This window comes from Cornus florida, unplaced genomic scaffold, assembly GCF_030987335.1.
Source record: "Cornus florida cultivar Cherokee Brave unplaced genomic scaffold, ASM3098733v1 CherokeeBrave_3.0.0_Hap2_Chr08, whole genome shotgun sequence".
NCBI lineage: Eukaryota > Viridiplantae > Streptophyta > Magnoliopsida > Cornales > Cornaceae > Cornus > Cornus florida.
The window spans coordinates 1,074,539-1,093,127 of NW_026775578.1; the positions used below are offsets into that span (position 1 = coordinate 1,074,539).

The following is an 18,589-nucleotide window of genomic DNA, read 5'->3' on the forward strand; positions in this document are numbered from 1 at the left end:
GGGTTGAACGGAGGAAATATAGCCCACCTTTCAAGTAAGCAATGTTTGGAAAATATCTGTATTTGTGTTTGTTTATTTAAAAATCTCTAATTGTGGGGACTAGATTTTCTGATCGGGGATTTAATATCCACAAGCTGAAGACAAAAAACCTCGGATGTCTCAGCACTCTTTCCCAATAAAGTTTCTTTAAAAAAAAAAAAAAAAATTTAATAGGCAGATTTAGGATAATAATAATTACTCTGCGTTGGAGGAATTTAGAAACAACATTAAAAAAAAGAGAAAAAAAAAATTTAGAAATGTTTGATTTGTAGTTTTGAAAATAGTTATCAAAAAGTTAAAAAATAAAAAAGTTATTTTTAGAGGACTATTGTTCTCTCAAAATAATATGCATTTTAATAATTGAGCTTAACCACACCTTGGTGACTGTTTGGTGGTGCTGAACTTTCTTGTAGGGATGTCCGTAGAGTGCTTTTATAGATGACGACAGTATTTAAAGTGCTTTTCACTTTTATTCTCTATAAATAGACTTTTTAAGAATTAAATTAGTATTTTTTAAATTTTTATTGCACATGATATTGAATCTCAATCTCTCATTGAACATAAAATAAGAAGAAACCCTCTCACATGTTTGTTGTCTACTTTTTAGAGCTACGCTTGTGGGGCCGGTATATGTCGGTTGAGCGTCTCATTTATTTTGATCTCCTGAAGCACATGCATTTTTCCATTGATCACGTGAAATACTTTGATTCATTGTACGTGTTGGGTCACATTTCAAAGCTTTGGCATGTATGGTCGGTCTATATCCAACTTTTTCTATTTTTGTAAACCCAATAAGGATAGAAATGATGAAAGAAAAATGTAGAGTTGGGAAAGTCATTGAAGGAAAAAGAGAAAGGCTTGGATAATGAAAGAAAAATCTACAACTTGGTATTGTTGTGAGGAAGTAATGAATATAGTTGAGGGTGATTTGTTTAAATAAAGAGACATGGAAATGGTAGATGGCTGTTCAGGAGACAAAAAAAACGATTAAAGAGAAAGTATGAAGCCAACCAAACCCATAAGCACCACCACTGTCCCAAAGCAGGGTGGGGTCTGTTTTGCCTTGTTGGATGGATAGATATTTATATGCTTTCACCCAATTTGGACCAGAGAGTTGGGACCGGACCCCTATTTTGTCTATCATTTCAGCCAATTTGGACTAGAGAGTTGGGACCGGACCCCTATATACTTTGACATGTAATGTGAATTCGCATGTGTGTTTCAGTGTTTCTTTTAATCTTATGATAATATATGGGCTATATAGCATGATTTCAAATGTATCTTATAGACTTCCTGTTTGTTCATTTTGGCCTTTTTTTTCTTCGTTTCCTCTTTTTTCTTCTCTCAGTTTAGTTTTTAACAATAATTATCCTGAAAATACTCTCCTTCCACAAGTTTGTGTACTAAAAAGTTACGCATCCAATCACATTTATACTAACCAACATAAAACAATAAATGAGATGTTGTTGGGAGTTGCAATTTGAAAAAACTGATGAATCAACCCAATAAATGGATGACAACATAGCACCCGCTGCATCATCATCTCCAATAAAAAATGGGATGCAACAGACTTGTGAAATTGAGATTTGCCGTGCTTGTTAATTGTCCAACCAACTCAACATTGTGTTTATTGCACACCTCCGCAACAACATCTATCATCTCACTTTCAACCCCCGTTTCATATCAAACATATTTCCCACACCAACAAAATCACATCCTCATAAATATTCCGATTAATTAATATCAAAGGAAATCATTCAACACACTACATCTATGTAAAACTAGCGCACAGCAAACCATAATTTCCTCCATGTCCAAACATCGACTATCAATATATATATATATATGCATGTAAATATTGAGAGAAAAAAACATGGTTCCACTACAACCTAATCATTTGGAATTCAATTAATTTTTGTATTCAATGATATTCAAATGGTTTTTTTTTTTTTTTTTTTTTCCTACCTTTTCTCTCCACAATCACTTTTAAGATTTTCCCATCTACAGATAACAACAAATGTAGATTAATTCCTTCTGTAACCAACGGATAAAGAATAATCTAACCAGTAGTATTCTGCAAGCCATGTCCACCAACTGTGAAATGGCCATCCAGATTGACTAGTTGTAGTCAACGGAAACCGATCACACTGTATGCCCCTACCAATATCAATCGTGCAGGGAACAACAGCACAAGAAGCAAATGCATGTGCTGTGATGCAATAATCCTACCAAACCGTTTCAAAGACTCCCTACCAGTTTGTAAGGCGCCAGAAAAGTTTAACTGGTTTTGGCCCAACTTAACTGATGCCATGTGTCTTCCCACAAAGATACCCGCATTGATGCCACTTGGTGCCACAAGGGGCCACCAAACTTTGCGCCGGTGCTCTCTCTTAGCCTTCCTCATACGGCTGAGCTCTTGCCGGATTACGCTCCGAATGGATTTTCGGTAAGAATTCATGTCGTGATCTCTTTGAATGGTTCCATCCGAGCCATATGCAGACCGCTCGCTTAAAATTTCAAGCGGATGCGGCGAGTTTAAAAACACTGACTGAGCAGCCCGGATCCGCTTCTCTGCCTCGATGGCATCCGCCACTGGACAGCTTAATACATATAGGCCACTGCCTGAAGGAAGGAGATTATGGTTTGGTGAAAAATTATCTTCTGGCTGTAGAATCAGAAACTCCCCCATTGGAGCATACAGCAACTTCTGTAGCAAAAAAAACACATGCAAAAAAATTAATTCTTGAATACCAAAAATGCAAGTGACAATCTATATGGAGTTTGTATGTCCTTTAAGAAATACTTGCCTGTTTCTCAAGACATGGATGGTTTCGAAAATTTCTGTTCACAGCCTTAAGGAGCTCTGCTACATGATTAGGATAATTGCAGGAAAAGGCCCGGGGGACAATGTCTCGGTGCATGGTGATTGCCTGAACATGACTACGAGGCAATCCAAGCTCCCTAAGCAATCGGTCCCCTCCGCACATAATTGATGGTGACCCAAACATTATAACAGGAAGTAAGGAAGAAAGTGGGACTTCTCCTCTTATCAACAACATTAAATTTATGAGCACTGACAAGCTTCCCCCTAGAGAGTGCCCAGTGAAACGGAAAGTGGCACTATCACCACGAGATTTTAGGTGGGCATGGATTTCGGGCAACATCTGTTCATAGATCCCTTTTGCAGCTTCATATATACCTCTATGCACAAACACATCCAGTCCCTATACCAAAAGGATGCATCACATTCCTCTATTAAGCCAACTTTAAAAAGGAAGTCTCATATGGAACGCATTCATCAATTTCAACTAAAAAACATCTGATATGAAAATAAATATACAATGCTCATTTTCCAAACTTGCATAACCACCAGATTGAGCACTCAGAGTTGAAGAATCCCAAAAGACAGCTAAAGAGAAATTGAAAACTGTATCAAAAGAATACCTCGAACTGAAAGGGCTCAAAGAGTAGATTGGCTTGCCATGAAGCTAGTGTTTCTGACCCCTACATGTTAAGAAGTGTAAGCAACACATACAAGAGATACCAAAAATATGCAAAATCTAACGAGGCAACTCATGGCAAAGTTCATATCCTGGGCATTAAAACTTCAGTCACTTTCTCTAGGGATCTAAACATTTTAGAAAATTAAAATGTACAATAATAAATATGCACTAATTTGTTTATCCTTCAAACTAATCTACTGATCCATTGGATGCAAAATTCTGAAAAGAGCATAAGCAACACCATGTTAACTGAACTCTTCAAAAAAAATAAGAACATGTCGTGCCTACCTGAATGACAAAGAATCTTGTTCCACTCTGATCGTCATCACATACGAACCACTCACATGGCGATGATTGTGTCGAGTTCAAATCATCTGCAATAGCCTGCTTCACTTCCTCCTTTGCAGCCACCACAGTTGTCACAGAGTCGGTGGTTGCCATGAAAGAGGCCACCTCGTCATTCATTATATTGATATTGTGATTGATTCCACTGCTTCCTTCAGATGAATCTTCACTTGCATCAGCTTTTGAGGATTTAAAAGGAATAATGCTCATTGTATGAGAATGCAGATAAGAAGCAGCAGATGCAACAATTCGATAAGCAGCAGATGCACTTATTTGATTCCCATTAATCTTCTGTTCTTCGACTTTCTTATGCTCCTTTGAGGTTTCTTCTGCTTCTTGAACTTCAGCTGTAGGCTTCTCTTTCTCTGCTTCCTTGGCCAATTCTTTCTTCTCCAATGATGAAGTCACAAAACGTAGTCCGTGATATTTCAGGAGATTTCCTGGCTGTAAGCAAAAACAATGAAAATACTCTTCATCCCCAGAACATCAAATGCTGGTGAACGGATAAAATTCACTTAGAACATTCCCGAACATGAACACAATACCATAAATAAAATTTACAGGAACTCTCCTTATAACCAATGCAATTAGAGCATTGGATAGAGAACATCAACCTAAACTTATCCTTGTACAACCCAACATAATACTTTTGGAATACACATGGCAACAAAGTGAAAAACCAACATGGAAGTTTGGAAAGACATGTTATTCAAGAAAACAAAGTGTTTGCAAGTGACTCTCGGGCACAAAAAGCCATGAACTTTGTGAATACAGCATATAACTGTTATACAACAAAAAGTTGTTGCAGAGATCGCACAATAAATTAGTCGATATTGTAAGATGTTAATCAAATTAAAACTATGCCCATCAAAACTTTCTTACAAGCATCCCAAATATTGATGAAAATTCAGTTGTAACAGGGATACACTAAAACATTGTAACTAAACATTGAAAATGATATCCGTGGTTTGCCCAGATTTCTCTGTGGAAAAGCTCCTAGAGTAAACAGAAAATTTTGTAATTGGGCATACTTTGGTGCTGAGGTTTCAGGACAGAAATTTCCCTGATTTCTTCTTATGAAAACAGACTGTAGGAGATCCCAAACATTATATTAAACACAACTCAGGCATTGAATAAAAACCAATCTATATAATCGATTGAAAGCACCTACATAAAGATTGAAAAACCCATCTGGAGAATACTCCAGATGCAATGAAATAAAAAAATAAAAAACACATAATGGATGGCTAAATCTGGTGTTACAAAAACAACCACCCAAACCAACAAACTCTCCCATTGGGTTCATTTTAACAGAAATCTTGGAATCTGGATTTGTTCAATTTCAGCATTAATGAAAGTAAACCATATAACAAACAATTTGTCTACAAAAGGGAGGTGTAAAGGCGTACCTTGATTTGGGGTATGCAATAAGCCAGGTTCCCCAAATACGACATTTGAGCATAAACCCTTGCTTCCGCCAATGACACCCTCCGAAGCAGCTTCGAAAACGAATCTCTATCGAATTCGATCTTCTCATCATCAACTCTACACAAATCACATTCTTCATCATCATCGCCGCCACCAGAACATTCACAGCTCTGATCATTCACCCTGCCTTTTTTTTCCTCTTCTTCTTCCTCCAATTCTTCAATCCCTCCCTTCCCCTTCTCTCTCCAGAGAGACTTCACATGAAGGATCTTCAACACCCAATTACCGTTTTGCTCATCCCCATTCTCATCCTCTTCAGGATCAACAACTCCCATCTTCTTCTCCTGCTCTCTTTCCTCAACCAAAACGGCGTCGTCTAAGGCAATGGCGTCGTACCTTTTGCTACCTCCGGGCCACAGAGATCTGAGAGGGTACTTGAAAAAGAATCCCTGGGACGACGTCCTCTGAGAAGGCGGCGCCGCAGATGAGACAGTTGGCTTCTCCACCGAAATCCCGTTTGAGGACGCCGTCCGGCCAACGGAGGCGGTAATATGAGACGGGTTCGTACGGAGCTCAAGACTTCCGCCGCCGACGGCAATTGGTGACGTCATCCCGTGAATCCCTGCTTTCAAACAGAGACTATCCATTCTTGAATTCTATGTTAATATTTTTCCTCTGGGCTGTGTGTGATTGCTATACGTGTGAGTTAGATCGCGTTTATATTGTTTATGTGGAAACTCAGAGCTAGCTAGGGCTTGGGAGCAAATATGGGACGTATAGCTTTAACATGCATCACAATATTTGAATTTTAGGGTTTTGGTTTGATCAATTTTAAAGAGAGATAAATATGAAGAAGAAGAAGAAGATGAAAAAGGTTTCGTCTGCGTTTTAAACCAAACAGGTCACCAACCTCACGCCTCTCCCTCCCTCTTTCTCTGGCAAAGCAAAGTCTCAACCATTTCAATTAAGCTTTTGTTATTCCTATTTCATGGGAAAGAACGAACACGATTCCTAATACGGCGTCGTAGGCATAACAAGGCGTTTCGATTTTTATTCAATACGACATCGTATGTAAAAATGGAATACCACTACGTGTCTCCCACGTGTATGGTACACCAATATCAAGAATTTGCAGCTTTTTATGGATACGAAAGCGCGTGTAAGGTTCGGGACCCATAATGGACAATTGGTCTTTGGATGTTTCTGGGATTGCCACGTCATGAGATGAAGTACTAAAGCCATGTTGACGTGTCCGTAAAGCTTTTATCATATCTTTCGGTAGATTTAAGTTCGGGATAGCTGACACCTCATATGTGGTACCGGCCGCCACTACTATTGCGACATCTAATATAATATTAGTAAATTATGCCATCCGTTTTATAAAAAGTATTATTTTGACTTCCATAAATTAAACTGTTAAGATTTTTTTTTTTTTTTAAATATTTCTTTTGAGATGAAAATTAAAAAGAAAACAAATGCAAGCTAGTTTCACTCTTTTAACTTCTTATATTTAACTTAAAAAAAACAAACCTAATTTAACTTTCTTACATTAAACCATCACTTTCACCGGCTCTAAATTTGATAATTCATTTAGTAACAATATAATAATAAAAAAAAAAAACTAAAATTAACATTTATTTTGAGATTAATAATAGTGTGGCAACCAATCATGTTAAAACAGATAATTTCTATTAATGAGTTTGTATTTTAGTTTTAAAATTTTATATTCTGCTGAATTATTGTTGTTGAAATTGACTCTCAATTTTGTATTGTAGGAAGTAATAGACTTAAACCAGTTTTGGAAGAAAGAGATTACGTGATGGTTAATGGGCGGTTAGGGTATGATTGGTGTTGATAGTTTTTAGTTTGTCTACCTAGAGAATATAGCATTTTTATCTTTATTCATATGTACTCGCGTAAGCCAAGCCTCACCAGAAGAGGAATGCTACAAAATTCATTTGTTTATTATTACTAAATAAATACTACATTTGAATTTTTAGCACCTAAACCGGAAAAATGTAAGGCTTCAAATTTTTGTTTGTTTTTATTTTTGGTTTTGGCAAGGACCTCCAATATGCTAATCCCAGAACATTTTCCTTTCAAAGTTCCAGAAAAGTATGTACCATTAAGAATTTGGGGCTATTTCCTTTATTTCACTAGCCATGCCCGGTTTACACCCACTATCTTGCTATTAATTTATTATTTTTAAATTCTTTATTAAATAATTAAAAATATTTTTAATTATTTATTTTTCTTTCCTCAACAACTATACTCCCAACCGTTATATTTTAATTTCTATAGAGATCACTCATTCCATCTTCTTCCAATTCTCAAATCCACATGCTACAAAAAATAAAAAAAAATTTCTCAAGTTCGCTTATTTACATCCTCAAATTCATTTTTTCTTATTTGACTCTTCATCTTTATTATAGAAAAAAAAAAAAAAAACACCTTTCTATCACATCACGTTCTATTTTAGTGCATGTTCAAGAAGTCTATTTCTACACTAAATTCGTCTGATTCAGTGGGGGAGATATTTTTTTAAATCTATGAAAAACGGATGCACGTTGTGGGAGGGTTGTTATTGCCCAATATAGTGCGAATATTTTTTAAACCCAGAAAGATAAAATATATTAAACATGACAGAGAGTAAGACAAAATATATTAAACATGATAGAGAATAGGTAGCGCAATAACTATTCCAAGATTTCAAGAAGAGGTGTTGAATGAAAATCAAAATTGTGTTAGAAGGAGAGAGAGTTTTTGGTTGGACAAAAAAAAACATTTTGAGTGTGTGAGAAGGAGTCATTTGATGAAAATAATAAAAAAAAATATATAAAGTGAGATTGCAAACAGTTAGAAATTAAAAATAGTGAGGGACTCACCAAAGAGTAAGAAGAAACAACTTTTAAAAACTTTACTAATTGATAATAAGGTGTAGGACTTGTTAAAGTAGCTATTCAAAGTGCCAACAACCCTTCTCTCTACTTTTCTCTCGTATTTTCTTCTTACCTGTGCAACCTGAATGCCCTAAGCCATACATTTTCTCGTCCTTCACCAATGTTTAACCACTCTTTGACATGGTAGGTATTTACAAGATTTTGACAATTATAAAAAAGACCAAAGTCATAGAAAAACACAAGGCAACCAATTCTTTCTCTTTCTCGCGGAATGATGCATTCAAAAAATCCAATTTTTCTTAATCACTTAAAATCACTTACGATTTATGAAATTTTAAAATTTCACACTTGTTATTAGTAAAGAGATAAAAAGTGGTATTTTTATCATTAAATTAAGGGGAAAAAAACAAAAAATGAATGTCATTATCAAATCCTATAATTAATTGTAATGATATTTTGTTATTTCTTACAACTTCTCTTATTATTTGAGACTTTAAGTAATTAATTGAAAAATACTTTGGTGCATAAGTGATACCTGGTATTATCAATCAATTATATATTGTCACATTAATATAAATATATTTATTTTTAGAGATTATATCAGTACGTGTGAGCATTGATATTTCAGTATTTTCTAATAAACAATACAATCTATATGAGTGGAGGAATCGATCTTCAACCTTTTTTTTTTTTTTTTGAAAAGAGTAATAATAACAAGGATAAAAACCCTTAGGTCTAAGTATCTGTACTTATTTATTTATTTATTTATTAGAATTTCGGTTAATTGATTAAGAGCGTCCAAGGTTGGTGGGTGTTGGTTAGGCCATGACTTTAGAGCGTTAGACATATCACACTTAAATGTTTGCCATGGAGGTGCTTCAATGCTATGGCCAAAAGACTTTCAATGCACCATTATTTAGTTGTGCTGTACAACTCGAATTGTAATATGACTAAAATTTTCGAATTTAAGCGATTGGTCTATTTGGTATTATTATAAGTAGAATTTAAAATTTAGGTCAATTAAACGATCCGGTTTGACGAATGTGAGATTTTAGTTCCGATTTCAATTATTTGCATCTATTAACTTTTTAATCTAACCGACATTATAAAAAAAAAAAAAAAAAGCAATTTTTTCTTTAATATTTACTATTTTATGAATTCTGATGATAAGCTCTTGAATGGATTCTTAGGTTAATCGCACATTATTAATCGTTTAAGAATTAGAGATTAACAAATTTATTTTATGTACCGACAATTAAAGCCAAGTGTTAACGACAATTAAGTGTTGGGTTCTGTCTTCCTAGATTGGGCTACCCTTTGGGCTTGTATTGCTGCCTCTTTGGGCTTGTTTTGGCCTAAGGCCCACCGTATATCTTTTAATTCCATTTATACAGTTGCTTTAAATTCCCCCAAAAAAAAAATTAAAGCCAAGGGGCTATGCCTCCGCTTACAGTGGGTGTCTGAGAGTGTAATTGGTGTTGCCTATTCCTTAGCACAAGTTGCACTTCTTGTGTTTATTTTATCTGAATTGATTAGTGTTCGCTTGATTTGTTATATAAAAATTAGTTATATATTTTTTAAATTATTGAAAATTACTTTCTGAGTAACAAACTACTGTTAATTTTTATACTGAAAACAACACTAAGAGATTTATTTTTTTATTTTTTATACTGCTATGGCTATGTATTCCTTTCCTTTTTCTTTGCCCTTTTTTTCCCCCTTTCTCAACAAGTATTCTCAAACTCTCTACTGTTGGATAGCACACTATATCTTTCACACTCTCTACACTCTACATATGATATTCAGCTTGTGTTTAATTTGAGAAATTTGTGTGAGAGTTCACCATTAAAAAGAGAGTGGAATCAATGATATATCTGCTTGATGAAATTTTAAACTGGTATTTCGGGTTATACTTTGTTGTTATGTAAAAATTCACTAAATTAGTAAGTTTTTATTTGATATTTTTTCTCACAAAAAATTAAGTAATGACGCATTTAAATGACAGAACAATTATTCAAAATATCCTTTCATCATTTCCTTTCACTTATATCAATAAACGTGACAAACCCACCACATTCGAACCAATTATATCTGCTTAATGAAACTTTAAACTGGTATTTCGGGTTATACTTTATTATTATGTAAAAATTCAATAAATCAGTTAGGTTTTTATTTGATATTTTTTCTCACAAAAAATTAAGTAATGTCACGTATAAATGACAGAATAATTATTCAAAATATCCTTCCATCATTTTCTTTCACTTATATCAATAAATGCGACAAACCCACCACATTCAAACTAAACCCCCATTTTTATAACTTTATCTTGTTCTCTTCTCAATTGGTCAATTGGGTTGATCCCAACAAATTAAGGAGCTACAAATTTGGATGATAAAATATAGGAAGAGAAAATGGTTCAACCTTCTTCAATTTTATGGGAATTAATTTCATAAAACTATTAGCCGCACTCCTTTTCACCTTTACAGATAGGAAATAAATAAATAAATAAAGTTTGTCGATCCAATCAGATAAAATAAGGGTAAATCACGTCAAATACCTAGATTTAACACTTTCACTTGCTGGTTTAAATTTTAAAAAGTGTGCCATACTGTTACGAACTTTCTTATTCTTTAAAAATTGAGCAGAAACACTTATTAAATTACTTTTTACAGATATACAAGATATGAAGTAAAGTTATAATATCCGTTCTATCTTTTTACTCTTTAAAAAATGTTCCAAGAGTGTGTGTTAATATTTCATAATAAAAAAGTGTTATGTGTACATTAATTATATTTAACCCGCTATTAAGAATTTTCTCATATTTTAAAATATATATATATATATATATATATATATATATATATATATATTTCTTAATAGTGTGTTATCTCTGTATTATCTCTTTTTGAGTTAATGTTTTATATTTCTTAGGACTTAATAGCACTCATAAGTTAAAAAATTCTAATATGTGTATTTCTATTACTGGTTAAATGGAACAAAATATATATATATATATATATAAAAGTGTTCTCACATTTGTCTAATTAATATAAGTGAATCATATGAAATGAAAATCTGATTCTTTTATTTAATGGAATGAAAATCCGAGTCTTTTATGTAATGAACAGTGGCCTCAGGCCATATAAAAAGAAAATTCCATCTTATAAGTGATATAGCCTAAGCAAATATTCAAATTAAAAATATTATTTAGAAAAGACTAAAAAGGATGAAACCGATTTTAATTGGGTCTCAAAGGAATCCATTTGAAGATCCACCGCCCCCTCCCCTTTCCCCTCATTTCACTCTCTCCAATTTTCGCAGCTAACCGAGACAAAATAACATCCTTTAGCAAAAATTCTTAAAATTTGGATTTTTCTCTCGTTATTTTTTCCTATGTCTAAATCTGGACATTAACAAATCGAGTACATCCGTCAATAGAAAAAAATACATGGGTAAAACAAAGGAATAATTCAACGTTTCAAGTAGTTTGAACTTTGAAGAGAGAACCAGAGACCTTTTCCCTTTATCTTATCATGTAACGGAAAATCGAATACTCCATTGTGTATATTTTTTGATAAACTAAAAATCAAGATCGTAATACATCATACATACACTCCCACGTCCGCCACAAATTTCGAAAAAGTCTATGACATATGATATAAAATTCAAACATAGGGTTGCAATTTGGGTTGAACAATTCAGATTTAATATGAGCTCAGCTTAATTTTTTTTTTTACAAACTTAGCAATTATTTTTAACTCAAACTTAATTAGAGTTGAACTTAGATTGAGGTGCCAAGTATACCAATTATAATATTATTTTCATATGTATATTTATTTTATTTTAAATACATTATATAAGATATTCAAATTATGATCGCGTTCTTTTCTTTTCATCTTTCTTTGTTAAATTTTAATTTATCATTTGTTAGCATTTAGGAAAACTAATTTTGTAACAATTTGTTTGTAATTTATTAAAAATTTGCAATAGGTTTTAAGATTTTTTTTTTTTGAATTAAAAATAATTTAATTAAAAATTAATTCAATATTACATTAAATTTTTATTATGAAAATGGGTCATATAAATAACCTGAATTAACTCCATTATTGTTACGGAATCTTTTTGGGCCGAGTTTGTGGCTTTGCGCTACATATAGTAGGCATTTCAATCAAAATGTTGGGCTTAAGAATTATTTTCCTTGGAACTTCAAATAAAACCCTAACATGTGGGTCAGTGGGTGTTTTATGTAATTCCACCCACAACAACTACAAACCCCGTTCGTTTAACAAAAATTGTCCGGGCCGGTTTTTGAACCGGATATTCATATGACCGCTCACGTGATCCTATTTATTTTCCTAAGAACCAACCAGTTTCGCACCGCCTCTTTGCCTTTCTAAACGCTCCGACCCGTCACGCCGGCGAACCGACGAAGGGCGGACGACCAAGCCAAGGCTGACACCGTTCAACGGCGGCTACCGTTTGGTACGGTATTGGTCAGAAGATTCTTCTCTCTGCCTCTTTGATTCGTTTTTGTTCCATCTATTGAACATCTGTTATCTTTCTCGTTGAGATCACGACTGACTACAAACCACTTCTTACAAGGATATATTTTGTTTTAATCTAGTTTTTCTTTCGTTCATTTCTGAAATCTTTTTAATAGGTCAGAAGTGTATGAATTCATATACACACTTGTTTAATCAGGTTAATTATTCAACGTCTTTGTTAATTACTTTTTTTTTTTTCCCCTCTCTCTATATATTCATATTCCGCAAGAAAGTTCAATTTACATGATAAACTACTGTGATGTTGTTTTATGGTTCAGTATATTTAGTTTTTAGATCATATTCATGTGAATTATTTGATGCATATTTTGATCTTGTCAACGCAGAACATCCATATTTTCTTTTGTGGTGTTTTTCATATTTCAATAGTATAAGTTAATTGATATTATTGAACATTATTTATGACATAATTATCACGTCATTGTCAATTTATGTATTGCTTTGTGTCCATTGTGGGATTTAAAACACTGGGGGCATTGGGTTGTGTCATGTGGTGTATGATTTAGTCGTGTGCACTGATCAAGGAACCCATAAACTTCACTCATTTTGTTTGAAATAAATATATGTTTTAGTTTATTTTTTTGGATAGTTAAATATGCGTCACGTTATTTTTTGCAATAGATTGGAGGGGATAGTTGGGTATAGAAGATGAATACCTCTTCAGCAGGGCCCTCCTCAAGAGTGAGAGTCGGATCATCCCAACCATCGGAAGCTTCATTAAAGCGCAAGCGAGGAGTTTTTCAGAAAGATTGTTAGTAACTACCTCTCTTTAGTTATGAGTTTTGCTTAAAGGAATTAATTTATTCCTTTTCTTTATCCTGTTATTTATATATATATTTTTTTGACAGTGCAACACATGATGTACGGTTTTGGAGATGATCCCAATGTATGTATCACTATTTATACTATAATTTTTCAAGTTTTTATATTTTCATATATATATATTTTTTATTGTTTTAACAACCAAAATAATTTTGGATTACATTTTTTTGTTCATAATTGATTGAAGTTTGGAGCTATTGATAATATTTATCAAAACTCTGTTGTACTTAAGTCGTAAGTGTTATTTTCTGTTTCCAGGATAGAGACATTTGCTAGAATTGTCAATTATTGTATAATTATTTTGGTTGATGTCTCACCTTTATGTAAACCAGAGCTATTTATACTCGGAGTTTGTAAAGTTCTATTGGCCCATGACAAGTCATAGACTTGTGCCTCGTAAGAGTGGAAGGGACCAAAATAATTTTGTGATAATGATATCTATCATTGCTAATTTCAACATCAAAAATTCGTAGTTAATAAGAAAGAATTTACTATGAAATGAAAATTTTGTAGTAAATACTGAGGTATTTACTACGAAATTATTTCCATAGTAAATACACTATTATTTACTATGAATTTGGTTCTGTAGTAAAATATTCCGTACCTAAATGCCTCTTTTCTTGTAGTGATTATATTCTTCATTTTTTTCCAAACAAACAAAATAAGTTAAATAAACCACATAAGACTACAATCCCCTAAGAAATAACCCTTAAAGCAAGCAGACATGTCCACTGGAATGACATGAAGAGCGAAATCTTGAGAAGTGTTGCTTCTGGATAGTCTAGCCATCGCATTGGCCACCTCGTTGACATGCTCATGAACATGGCTAAGACAGAATCTAGAAGCATGGACTTTATATCATACGAAAGCGGAAGGAGGGCTGGAGGACAGTTAGGAATAGGGATGGCAATGGGGTGGGGCGGGGCGGGGCAGGGATCTCATTCCCCATCCCCATCCCCACTGAATTTTTTAATCCCCATCCTCGTCCCCATCCACGCTTAAAATTTCACCACCACCCCCATACCCGCCCCTAGCCTCGCCTCCTTATCCCCAGCCCCGGCCCCGATTAACATATATATTTTTAAAATATATATATAATTTTTCTTATTTTCATATATATATTAAATCTAATTTAGTAATAAATTATTATATGTAAGGGTATATTAGTAATTTCACACTTAATTGGGGCGGAGCTGGGCGGGTTTACCCATTCCCCGTCCCCGTCCCCACCTCCGCCCCCGTCGGGTTTTCAAAATTTATCTCCATCCCCATCCCCGTTTACATAAAAAGAGTTCCCATCCCCGCTATAAACGGGGTGGGGCGGGGACCCAGGGGGAATGGGGAATTTGTCATCCCTAGTTAGGAAAGGATTGAACAACATTGCAAGCCATAAGGGAATCAGATTCAAACCAAAGGTTTCTAAATTGAAATCATTTAGCCCACAACACCGCCTGGCACATGTAGTAAGCTTTAGCAAAGGCATCATCGGAAGCATGGAGTGGTATTTTTCCTTTTCCTTAACAAATAACACATTAACATAGTCTATCTCAACACAGAAACTTAAACCCTCAAACTTCGATAAATTGAAAAGATTTCTCCTACAATTATGTATTTCATTCTATTTCTGTAGCCGTGAGTTGATATTTTGACATGGCAAAAAGAGCGCAGATATGTGGTCTATAGAGCTGAAATGCAGAAGCTGTATTTTTGGGGTTGAACTTGTATTATGTTATTTTTTCTTGTGATCTTAACATCTTGTTGTGTTTTTGCTTGCTCCAATTGAATGTTACTGGTCTTATGTAATCTGCTATTTTACTTAAGGAAGTTTCCATGTCACAATTTTAAAATTTTGTTTATAGGGTTAGCTTGCTAGAAAGTATTTTTCTTGCCTAGTGTTAGTCCCACAAGTGTATGGTATATAAGAGGGTGGACTAGATATGGACCCAAGTACCTAACTTTTGGCATTTTATGCATAATGTGGCTGCTCTTAAACTCAAACTTGTATTCTCATTCTTGGAAGGATGGCAATCCAAGCTTTTAGTATGTTAACAAGTACTGTAGTGGCCTGAATTGTAGGGACCAACTCTTCCAATATGTGGGATGATGACGAACAACTTAAATAACACTGGTAAGTTGAAAAACACCCCAAACGACGAGTTAATGGGAAACAAGTTAGAGAACCTCCTATCTTTTACACGGCTTTTTAAAGAAGGGAATGTACTATGGAATCGTGATATAACCATGTATTCATATATGTATAGTATGTCATAATAGCAGTCAAGGGTTGAATCAAAATTTTCTTTCTCTGAACTTTATTTATTTATATTGTTAAAAGTTGTTTTTTCATCAGATATATAGGCTGGATTGAAACATTCATGTATTTTTAGTTATGCACTAGCTTTATATTAAAGCTCACCACAGTAATCGTAACTTTCTACATGAATTTCTTGTATTACAATGCCAGCCGCTTCCAGAAACTGTGGCGCTTTTGGAGGACATTGTTGTGGAGTATGTCACAGATTTGGTGAGCCAAAATTCTTATTCTTGTGTCTCCTTTGTCAAGTACTTACATTTTGCTGTCAATGATTTCAAATACTTGCTCCCATTTAACATGCAGACTAGCTTTGGGTGATAGTGGGAAGATGAGAATACATAATTGTGTGGGAGTAGAAAAGTTAACCAACTTTTAGGTTCACTGCGATTTTGTGATGGTTTTTTATTCTTAGGCGGCCCGTATGATGTCTTATGATTCTTATCTAAAGTGAGATGGAATATATAACCATATTGTGACTTTTCTGTAGGTGCATAAAGCTCAAGATTTTTCATCAAAAAGGGGAAAGCTTCTAACTGAGGATTTTCTGTTCTTAATCCGCAAGGTACCCTTTTACTTTTTCTAATTTCCCTTCTCCATGGCATATTCATTTATAGATTTAAGATTCATTTGCTTCATGTGTAATGGAAATTTATTCTTGATGAGTTCTTACTTAGAATGAAGTGACTGAGATATAAAAAATCTTATTTATTTCATTGTATCTCACATGATTTACTGAAATAGTCCTGTTGAAGAAATTATTTGAGGTAATTGGATGTTGAAAATGGTTCTGCTAAACTTATGATACTATCTTATTGGGCTGCATGCATTTCAAGTTTTTCTTTGTAACAAGTTCATTGGCTCCTTTTATTTTATTTTTTATTTATAAAGAATGAAAGTAAATGAAGAATGATCTGCCAAATTTTTTTAAGCCACAGTGATAATGGCATAATGGAGGAGGAATGAGAAGAAATGGAAAGTAAAAGAGACGGAAAAAGTCCAATGGGTTAATGTGAAAGAGGAAAGAAAGAAGGAAACCTTTTTACCATTCATTCTGTCACTTCAAATTATTCTTTCCCTAGGGTTATGTTTTCCTTCCTTCCTACTTCCAATTTGACAATCCTTTGTTCCTTCCTTCTCCCTAATTCTTTTGAGTTGAAGCAAGTCCTTTGCTTAAACCTACCTTTCCCCTTCCCCCTTCCCCAGTAAGTTCTAAGAAAACCACATTGGCCGGTAACACTTAGTGTCTCATTTATAACTTAACAAAGTGTTCCATTTGAAAATTGGTATAGTCTGACGATGTTGCATAGCTTTTTCATGCTTTTGGAGATTCAATATTAATGCTGCTGCTGAACCTTGACCTTGTAGGACTTGCCAAAACTTAACCGCTGTACTGAACTGTTATCTATGAATGAGGAGCTGAAACAAGCAAGGAAGGCTTTTGAAGTCGATGAAGAGAAGCTGACAACAGTTGAGTAACGGGGCAGAATTTAAACCACTTACCTGCTCTTGCATGTTCTCTGCTTCGGTAAGTATTTATGAGGAATAGGTACTTGTGTGCTTTTTTTTTTAATTTTTTTTTTTTAAAAAAAAAAAAGGCTTATACAGATATATTTCAAGTTGCATACATTAAACAATAGCTTGCATCCGTTATTGAGCTACTTTCCTGGTTGGAATTTGAATATCTTCCAACCATCTCTTCATTTCTTGTAACTATTGATTCCCAAAATTCTGTGGGTACAGTGATGGAACTTGCTGATCCAGACAATTGTACAGTGCCCATGCAACAAGACAAGCTTCTCTATGTTTCTAATCATCTCGTCTGCTTTAATTGTATTGTTCTTGTGGTTCATTATTTTAAAGTTCAAATTATTTCTTTTCTGTTTTGGATGTTGTAATGGTTTTAAGTACGGTAATTTTGAATTCTCGAAGAGGGGCTTAAAATCGAATGCATAAACCTTGTTTTACCTTGCCGTGCCACATACCATTACTATTCACTATTGATAAGTGTGATAGATTTCTCAAATCGCACGGCCGAATTTTGGTTTTTATTTTTTATCAAGGTAATGATAAGGTCAATCTTCAAATATATATATACATATTCATAATGGGTCAACCTTTACTCTTCAATTTCTTTTCCACTAAATCTTGATTTATTGTGAATTACTACTTTGAAGAGTTAATTTCTTGAGAAGTGTCTATTTCATATGTTTAGAGAGTTTGTTTGACAACCACTTTTGTTTTGTGTTGTGTTGTGGGTCTACTTTTTTGATAAGTAACTTTTTATTATGATTTGAATAGAAGTGTTTTTTTCCCAAAAATTAGAATTGCCATTTGGTGTTTCCTAATGTAACGTTAAACTTTAGATTTTAATGCGCAAGAGTCATCTTGATTTTAATGCGATGGTTTATTTTTTTTTATGAACAGCGTCTCAAACCGTCGAAGCTGCTCGAGTTACCCTCCTGCAACAATTAGCCCCAAACCATTGCAACATGATCAAATTAATTGCATTCTAGGAACTAAATAGATGAGTAAACCCATAGGAAAAAATAAAAAAGTTTAATATTATTTCCATTTAAGATTGGTATCAAAATTTAATTTTCATGGGAAGCCACAACAACGTGAAAATTCAAGTTTCAATTTAAAGCCCCAAACCATACCAACATGAGCAAATTAAGT

General features: G+C 34.0%; 2 protein-coding genes across 5 annotated transcripts; one reads left to right on the plus strand and one right to left on the minus strand.

Annotated features, from left to right (window-relative positions):
* Window positions 1-1,814: 1,814 nt before the first annotated feature.
* LOC132268782 (phospholipase A1 PLIP2, chloroplastic) lies at window positions 1,815-6,291 on the minus strand. The gene is made up of 5 exons (XM_059769618.1): window positions 5,297-6,291; window positions 3,831-4,331; window positions 3,484-3,543; window positions 2,847-3,263; window positions 1,815-2,746 (listed from the first exon to the last, which is right to left on the minus strand). Exons 1-5 carry the CDS (start codon window positions 5,960-5,962, stop codon window positions 2,168-2,170), a joined length of 2,223 nt encoding a protein of 740 aa, XP_059625601.1. The 5' UTR covers window positions 5,963-6,291; the 3' UTR covers window positions 1,815-2,167.
* Window positions 6,292-12,542: 6,251 nt separating this feature from the next.
* LOC132268785 (transcription initiation factor TFIID subunit 13) lies at window positions 12,543-17,877 on the plus strand. Of its 4 annotated transcripts, none has more exons than XM_059769625.1 (7): window positions 12,543-12,697; window positions 13,399-13,528; window positions 13,626-13,663; window positions 16,064-16,123; window positions 16,401-16,475; window positions 17,279-17,418; window positions 17,652-17,877. In XM_059769625.1, the coding sequence occupies exons 2-6, from the start codon at window positions 13,426-13,428 to the stop codon at window positions 17,387-17,389; spliced, it is 387 nt and encodes a 128-aa protein (XP_059625608.1). In that variant the 5' UTR covers window positions 12,543-12,697; window positions 13,399-13,425; the 3' UTR covers window positions 17,390-17,418; window positions 17,652-17,877. The 4 variants fall into 4 exon arrangements, with proteins under 4 accessions (XP_059625608.1, XP_059625605.1, XP_059625607.1 ...); XM_059769622.1 differs by having other exon boundaries at window positions 12,545-12,708; window positions 17,279-17,438; window positions 17,654-17,877; XM_059769624.1 differs by having other exon boundaries at window positions 12,545-12,702; window positions 17,279-17,438; window positions 17,654-17,877.
* Window positions 17,878-18,589: the final 712 nt, after the last annotated feature.